General features: G+C 28.6%; 1 protein-coding gene across 6 annotated transcripts in view; it reads left to right on the top strand.

Annotated features, from left to right (window-relative positions):
- Positions 1–256: 256 nt before the first annotated feature.
- LOC148276463 (uncharacterized) overlaps positions 257–9,578 on the top strand; it is a 65,131-nt gene continuing 55,809 nt past the window's right edge. For all 6 annotated transcript variants that reach the window (XM_088234221.1, XM_088234218.1, XM_088234229.1 and 3 more), the window contains exons 1-2: positions 257–379; positions 7,477–7,624. In XM_088234221.1, coding sequence (XP_088090347.1) covers positions 7,503–7,624 — 122 coding nt within the window. In that variant the 5' untranslated portion in view covers positions 257–379; positions 7,477–7,502. The remainder of the gene's footprint in view (positions 380–7,476; positions 7,625–9,578) is intronic.

Raw genomic sequence — 9,578 nt, 5'->3', positions numbered from 1 at the left:
TTCACTAATAATATTCAAAAGAGCAAAATAAACCCTATTCATAACAAAATGGAGAAGTATTTAAAATTAAACTCACTTTTTTAGTAAATTAGATGCCATATATATTGTATAAAAGAACGTCGCTGATATTCTAAAAGACATTGAAAATGATACAAACCTGAGTTTAGAAAACCAAGCTATGTTTGATAATTGTTTTGCGTATGCAGAAGCATGGATAATATCTTTCAATACAAAAATCTCGCCTGTATAGGTATAATGATAATATAAGAAGTTAAGTGGAAGGTGGTAGCGACGCCTGGCGGAGCAGCGCCGCGACGCCGACGTCCAGCAGCCAGTAGCGTCCATATCGTCTCCCTAACAGGCGTCGCACACTCGACAGGTAAAAAATTATTGCATTCTGAAGGTGAAATATTTTAATTTTTCATATTTTCAGACTCGGAATTTCAGTTTTGACTCTACTAAAAATAATTCAGTGATGCCAATGACTCCTTAAAAATAATTTAAGTGCTTTTAGTTTTTAAATATCCTCGTTAAACTCAAGTGAAAAATATTATCGTTTTTTTCGTGTATGTAAAAATATTTGGATGAAATTCATAACATTATGCATTTGAAAAAATTAAGAGGTTTTTATTTGATTAAGTCATTCGTGTGATGTAATTAAACAATAATTGTATCCTACCAGAAGTAACTTGAAGTATTTTATAGAAATACTTTATTTGTTATATAAACAATACCCATAATCAGTGAACATCTATAAATAGTTTGATGGTTTTTATTAAATAGTTTTTCTGTTAATTATTTTATTTTGTGAAAAATTTAATATTATACCCGGTTATATAAATGTATCGTGTCGTGTCGTGTGTTTGAGTGTCTTCAGCCAAATTTTTCTAGTTATTTCGGTTCCAGATTCTCAAAATAATTTGCCGTGACACAATCTCTTTAACTTTACAATGAACCCGGTGACATTGTCACAGATTTCACTAGAAATTTATTGTTTTATCTTGTATCTATTATCTATTAATTAATCGACAAAAATACTTTCCAGGCCATTAAAGTAAACAAAAACAGGTGTCTTTCATTTATTTTTATTTTCAAGATAGGAATCGAATTCTTTAACAATTTATTCACTATAATTTTCTTTATAAAAACTGTCATTTAATGTTTTTTGTGAAAATAAACGTAATAATTTACAGTGGAATTATTTGAATAGAATTTATTTGAAATAATTGTTTTTCAATAAAAAAATTCGATTCTCGTTTTTCATTGTAATTTAAAATAGCAATAAAAGGCATTTAATTTCCTTTTTAAAATAAAAAAAGTATTTTAGCAACTAATTTAGAGAATATCTTAAATATATATTTTTTTTTTCTTTTAAGAGAACGTGAAATGCTTTATTTAATTCATTAAATATGTTTACTATTAAAGTGAATTGGTTGGCGCTACCATTCTTAAGGTTCGATTTCAGGCAAGGTGGATGTAAAATATTGATATTAAAGGTTGTTAAAAAAAAATTATCGCAAAAAAAAAACAAAATTGGCGTTCTTAAAATTTACCAAATATTACAATTTTGGTGGCCATCTTCAACGAGTTGTAAATAACTCACTATTAAAAAATGGAAATCAAGTTGGGTTAGTGAGGGGTTCGAACCTCGGAGCTCTGACCCGTGAGTCTGCAACACTAGCCACAGAACCACAACCTGATTTCATTGTTACGAAACTGGCACCTGAAGCGTAGGACTGATCGCCTTACCTACATATAACAGACGATCAAAATACGCTGTTTTGGGCTTACCAATGCAGTGCCCTATGCACCCCAGTGCGGGAAGGGTAATGACGATGTATAGAACGCGTTGCTTAGTCGACGTCCCTTGGTCAATAGAACAAAAAATGACAAAAAGTATCTCGAACTCTTCCAAGAGTAAAAACTGAAAGTGTTTCGTAGTTTTGAATATGAAATTCAATATTCCGTGCGTCAAATTTAGATTCACGTGGGAGGGAGAGTGACGTTTCTCTCCTCTCTTCTCTAACACCCCCACTCTTTCTTCACAACACGTTCCTATAATATCTTGACAGTGGCGGCATTGTTCCTATTTGCCAAGTTCATTAATGAAATATTTAGCATAATAAAAAACAACCGCTATCGAACCAAACCTTGCGCACAATTTAATTGAAAATGTAATAATTCATGTTCAACAAAAAAATATTACGGCAATGATAATTTTGAATAAAATATTATATTCAAACAAAGTAAATTATTTAACGGAAGTTAATTGTGATATATATATAAATATATATTTATTTTTTGTTAATAAATTTCATAAAAGGTACATGTTTTTTTAAAACTCTATACATATCTACTTTTACACATCTAGTAAATAATGTTATCACTGTAACTCTCCAAAAAAGAGACTAACTCTTGTGCTTGGACAGTGACTTACACTGTTGTGGTTGTTTATTGTTTATTATAAGAGTTTATGTAATTTTAAATACATGTATATATTTAATAACGAAAAACTTATTATAATTTATTTTATATTCTTATCCCCTACAAAATAACAAATATTTTATGGAGAAACCTGATGATTGTTTTAGATTTTTTTAAACAAATCATCATTTTTTATTATTTACTATGTCTCCTAATAACTTTTATCCGTATCTAATAGTGCGTAAAGCTTTGCATTGGCACATGATTACAGGATAGCACAGTATTTTTATGTTGTACGAAGGTGAGATGATCAGTCTAACATTTTGATTTATAAAATATCTCAGTTTATTTAACATTTTTTCCGATAATGTTAATTTTATTTTGGCTTTAACTATTACGTACTTGCCTGATTGAACATGTGCTTTATTTGCGTTTTTTTAGCTTAATTTTTCAGAAGAATCAGATATTGACTTGTTTGTATTTGTAGACTTTGCCAAAACTAGTATCTCTGGCAGGTGATTAGGCGATCGTAGATAAAGTGTTTATTTGAAAGTTGGTCAACACCTAAATAAAAAAGTGCTTTGAACTTATAATAAAACACTTCGTAAAAAATATCTTTGATAATATTTATAAAATGTCACGAGCCTATTTTAGGTTCATAATCACAAGACTCTCAAATTAAATTTCTAAGTAAATTATTTATTTCTTATTAAAAATAATATGTTTCAATTAGTGGTGTTCCACAAGGTTTGCATTTTGGCACAGTTTTTCATTTAATTTTTATTAAATTTATAAAAATTATAAAAAGAACTGGGCCAAAATACGAACTTTGTCATCAAATAATCATTAAATGATATTTTAAATCGATTCAATAATGTACAATCACTTCTGATCAATCACATCTTCTTGCTGGTGATCTTAAATATTTAGAACCATTAAATGTACAAAAGAATAGTTATATTATTCAAGAAAATATTGATAATTTAACTAAATGGTGTATACATAATATGCTGTATTACAATATCTTAATGTATACAGTTATAATTATATCGTACAGAGAAAAAAAAAATTATGCCCGATTTCACTTTACACAATGAAGTTTAACAATCAGTAAAAATAATCCACGTTTAGGAATTACTTTTGATGAACTACTGAACTTTCTTAAACATATTTCAAATGTCTGAGATAAAGTCATCAGAATGCTAGGCTTCGTAAAGATGTCCAAAGACCTCAATACTGTGTAAGACAAAGTACTGTGCTCAAACATAGTCTCCGAATTATAAAGTACATATTAAACTTTTTGAAAACAAAGAAGACTTATAAAACAAATTGACTACAAGCTCAAAATCTTAATAAATATAATGAACTATAAAGTATTACAAGCAGAACTAAAACTACCTTCATTGTATGACTGAAGTGAAATGTTTAGTTTTATGTTAGTGCATAAAATAGGGTAACTATATTTTATTGCATAGAAATTTATTTATTTATTTATTCATTCAAAATTACAAAATTAAATATTTATGAACTTATTAAGGCTTTTTACGCTATGCCCGTGTCAAGCCACAATAAAAATACATCGTAAAATTAAATTGATTAAATTATTATGACATATAATAACAATCTAGAAAAAAAAGGTAAATGTAATAAATAATCAAATTCCAAAGAACACAATGCAAAAAAGATAATCAGAAATAATTTTGAAAATATAAATTATACAAAATTAAGAATCACACATAATCAAATATACAAAATAGTGGTATCATTAAAATGAACAAAATAATACTAAAATACAGTAGTATTAAAAAAACAAAATAGTAGTATCATTTTAAAAAATTGACAACCTCGTCCCTATCGATGTGCAGCAACCAATTGCAAACATTTTTCTTAAATACATTGGCACTTGTGGAGTTTTTTATGGATCATGGAAGTTACCGGAAATTATAAAATTAATAAAGTTTAGTATATCACAAAGATGTACCATGCAAAAAAAAATTCCGGAAGAAAACTGCCTAACCAACGTCAATTACAATAGTATTATTAATAGGTAGGCAGTTTTGTTGATATTTTTAAAACGGGTCATTAGGAAATCAAAAGATGTCTAGAATCCCACTTTTTACTCTTAATTTACAATAATTATACTTAGTTTTCTCCCTTTTACATGTTTATATTGTATCATTTCTTTATTTTTATTTTCCATTTTAATTTTGGTGTCTCCGATTGTCTTTGGTTTATTAAGTATTTGATGTAATTTGTTTGATTTATTACGTGTCCCAATGCATGAAGGTATATTTAATTTTGTTTTGCCGTGTACAATAAAAGGCAGCAAGCCGTTGTTATTATGTGGATGGTAAGGTGCTAGCTCAGCTAGCTTACGCTTCAGGTGCCAGTCCAGGAATATTGAAATATTTTAGTTTGAACAACTACTTAAAATAAAACCTAACGTTTTTGTTAAAAAACATGTATTGAGAAGCATATTGATAAAAATCACCTATCTTTTTTTACGATTCGAGAGAGAAATAAGCGTTTATACATTTTTTAAATTCTACGATTTAGTTAATTACCGTTTTTGTTCATTGCGCATGTATTTCATTAAATCGTTGGCAGAAACAAATAGATAAAAATCACATACCTTTATTTTACGATTCGATAAAGAAATAAGCGTTAATATTTTTTTTAAATTCTAATTTTTAGAAGAACGTGTTTCTTATTTATCCGCTTTATTGTTTTTTTACATACCTGTCATTATCATTATAAAAAACCTATTTACCGAAGTTAATTTCACGAGTTGTCAATGAACGTATCTAAAAACAGTAAAAGCCACTCAAAGGAATAATAATAATCTAACACTCGTATTGAGAGCGTTAAAGGAATGCACAAAGTAAAATATAGGAAATCATAACAGGGTTGGCAATTTGAAAACAATTTTTTTTTATCATTTCTTTCAAAAGACCTGGACTTCGGGCCCAAACTATACTCGGTTGCGAATAATTTTGCGTCCAAACAATAAATTTAAGAAAAATATTTTTTACCCTGGCTACCCTAAAGTTGTTAGTTATCTTTGATAATATGTCAACATGACATTTATTTTCTAATAGCATTATTGCATGACATTCTTACATGCGCTCACTTTTAAAGAAGATATTTTGACATATATCATACATTGCGCCCAAATATTATTTAAATGATTTTTACTTGATTTTGTAATTTGGCGCAAAGTATTCCCATCATATAATACAATATGATACTTTCCTCTTAATTTTGAATCTTTTTTCTGCATGATTTTTTTTGGTTTTATTTATTTATTTTAAAGGAACAAAAAGTCGACATTGATATAGTAACATTTAAAAAAAACAGTTTAAAGACAGACCAGCAAAGTTTCTAAATAAGAATCATAAATATTATTAAATAACAAAAGGGTGTGTTTATGTGTATTTGTATGAGAGTACGTGTAGATGTGTGTGTATGTGTATTAGTGTAGGAGTAAGTGTTCAGGTGTGTGTAAATGTGAGCATCATTAAATAGTAAGTGGGATCATATCGGAGCCAGAAATAATGAGTCTTAATTTATTTTTAAATAAATTAAGGGGCATGTAAAATACTCGCATATCAATAGATGAAAAAAAAGCATTATAGTTAGAGCAAGAGAGATAGAAGGAGTGTTGTGCATATTTAGTACTACAGACTGGCAGATCGAACAAATGCCTATATCTTGTCACGCGAAAGGGCAAATAAGGATTTTTATAATTTTGGAGAGTAGGTTTAAAGAGTCGTCTTTATTATTGAATAATTTTTATAAATGTCATAATTCATGTACAGTGCGTCTATTTTTAATGGTAAAAAATCCATTTTGTTTGGCAAATTGGCTGTAAGTACAAAGTTTTACTCAATAAATGTGAAATGTGCACATTTTCTATCTTCCAAAATGTGTGTTTTATTTTATTCTTGATACATTGGGTAGGATTTTTAATATCCACGATCAGTGCTTATTATGGAGCGTGAAGTCACCCCGAGTTAAATAGAATTCACATTTTTGGTACTGCAACATAGAGATCGCTAACTCAGCGAGGGAGCAAATAAATGCAAAACAATAGGGAAATATCACATACTACAAATACCGATAAAAATATGAGAAAAGGATTTAGGAAAATTAATTATAAATTTTACATCAATAAGAATATTGTAGAGAAATGTTATCATACATTTAAAAAAATGTTAAAAAATATGTCTTCTTAAAAACGTGACACGTTTAGCCTTGACAATAATTGTGGCGTCAAGATTCGTGACGATGTTCTATTTAAATTTAAACGATAACAAAAAGTTCATATTTCAACCGAATCTTGACGTATTAGAGGCGTGGCCAATGCAATAAGCCGTTTTCGCGGGAATTTTAAATAATACTTTTTTTTTAAATATGTTCGACATCATTTCATAGACCATTATCAATTTAAATTTGTAAAAAAAAAATATCTCCCTATCGTTCTGAAAAATTTTGAGAGATTCAAAAAAATATTTTTGATTTGAAAAAAATATTTTTGACTAATAGGTCGTTCTTATAAATTTTGTTTTTCATCAATTATTGGATTCAAATTAATATTAGTTTATAGGATCAATAATGTTAATTATACTATACTATGCATATTAATCTAATTAAATAGTGCAAACGCTCTATAGCTGATGAGAAACTGTGCCAGCAAATTCTCGACGTTTTTTTCTAATAACTGTATCATAATTTATTAGCACCTGACTACGCATTTGTGCATCAATGTCAGCATCGTTTATTTGATTTTAAAATGCAAACCTCAACTTTAAAATAATTTATTTAATATGCTTCTGTTTGTTTTCAAAATAAGACGTTTTAACAGTCTGGAAAATAGGTACGTAGGATTAAGTCAATATTTAATGCTTGTAACTCTTTTCAAAAAAGAGGGTTATAAAAAGAGTCATGGTAACCGTTTAAAATTTGTAGGATACTGAATTGGTTTTTCAGGTGAACACATGGTTATCAGGTATGACGCTGATGATTTTATTTTGTTTTATTATTTTTTTATAGGATAAGACGAACTCGAGATACCTAAAATGGCGACCGGTCCACGTTTAGTGAACAAGCAGTTCAACTCTCCGATTGGTCTGTATTCCCAGTCAAATATTCAGGACACTCTCAATAAACAGACTCAAGTTCTCAACAATGGAGCAATGGGGTGAGTCTAATACCAATTTATTACTACAAAGGCGATTAGGGGAATTTGAAATGTATCTGTAGAGTAAATCAACCGAAAACACCGGTCAGAGGAAAGTCAAATTATATGTCTGGCAGAGTATGCTCCAAAACATTTATTTTTTTATTTTTTTGGAGTTTTCTTTAACAAAAAAAAATTATTCTGAATTTAAGAGCTTCTAAGCACACGGTCTTTGCCAAACACTTTTCTCAAATGACTGCCTCAACATATTTGTTTTAAAAACCAACTACTTATACAACCGCACAAGTGGCAAACTATGGCTTAAGGATTTCTTAGTTAGAGTAAATTTAAATTTAGATTAGAGATTATAGATTTAAATTTAGGTTAGATTAGAGTAAATCTTAATTAGAGTAAATTTAAATTAATTAAAATGGCTTTGCACCATACAGATTGTCTTTTATTATTTTGTAAAAAATACTACAAATCTCACAATCCAAGTTTTTAAAATTGCTGTTTTAAAAATATTTTTTTAAAGAATTGAATCCGTTTATTTTGTACAAATCGTTAAAATACTTATGTTTTTAAGTCATTAACTCAAAGCATTCGAACTCCTAAAAAGTTAAATAAATTCGAAAAACAATAAGAGCAAGTAGTTAATTTTTAAGTTTGGTTATGAGAAATGATTTCTAAATATAAATAACGTAAGCGTTTCATTTTAATGTTGCCAACCCTGCTGATAAACAGTGTGAGTCAACAACTTAGAACATCCTTCATCTCTATTTCAATGAAATACTTAGCCAAAAAAGCATTAACGATCTACTTGGGTCTAGACTTGTCTGATGCATCTTTCCAATTTTTCTAAACACGCTGATTCGATCTGCCATCAATAATAACAAGCAAAAATACATCACTTCTCATTACAGAGAATTAGCCAAGTTCCATCCTAATAGTACCCATGTATTTTTGGTACGTTTCTGACTCACAAAGTTTTATGTTTCGCACGCGTTGCAAATATTTCGTTCCGGCAATGAGATCTTCTTTGTCGTGTCTTAACAGATGTGAAATACGTTAACAGATTATGATGCGTCATCGATTGTTAACTGCAACTATTTTAGGGACACTAAAACTTGAAGTAAATTTAGACTCAACACACAAATCTTGACACATTAAGAAAACACACTCTCCGCATATTTATACGAGGAATTTTGATGGTGGTTAAAAAAGGAAACGGGTCTACAAACGACGTATTTATTTATATAAATACTTATTTTAGTGCAAACACAAAGAGGTTTCTTCGCTTTAAATACAAGGTTTGAGTCGTTTATTTAAATTTATTTAGCCAATATGTGCATTATTAGATTACCCTATTTCATCTACCAGCTTTTTGTTTTCATTTTGTTCCTTTCGGTATATTTAATTATTTGCTTCGGGTTTTCAAATTCCTTATGTTTTTTTCTAACTGGGATACTGTGGACAGTTATAAAAATTTACGTCCCAGTTTTATTTTGTTTTGTAAATGTCTTCTTTTTTTTGTAGCTTGTTATTTCACAAAAAAATATATATATAAAAATTGTATGGTTCATTAATAGTCGGTAATCAAATCAGAAAATTCAAAACTGTAAGACGGCACTAAAAAAATATTAGTTTTATTTTAATTTACCATTTTTGACACTTTTCGTTCAAAATATTTATAAAAGGAAAAAAAAAATTATTGCACTACTATTTTTATTCAAAAGCATTAAAGTTATCTAGTTAGAGCCAATTGCAGCCAGAAAAAGTATTGAGAATGTTAAATAATTTATGCGTTTTTTTTGAAAATGGGAAAAAATCTCATGGTTTTCACGAAACAAATGTTGTCGATTTTGACGAATACTCAACCATTATTGAACTTTTTTTGGTGCAGCTGACCTTTGGTGATTATTAGACGGATCAATAAAATTTATTTAGTTAAACTAGACAACCCAAAGTTAACATT

Source organism: Micrasema longulum, unplaced genomic scaffold, assembly GCF_059751315.1.
Source record: "Micrasema longulum isolate JH-2025_06_02 unplaced genomic scaffold, ASM5975131v1 h1tg001215l, whole genome shotgun sequence".
NCBI lineage: Eukaryota > Metazoa > Arthropoda > Insecta > Trichoptera > Brachycentridae > Micrasema > Micrasema longulum.
Note: the sequence above shows the minus strand (reverse complement) of the source record. Positions and strands in the feature narration are given on the sequence as shown.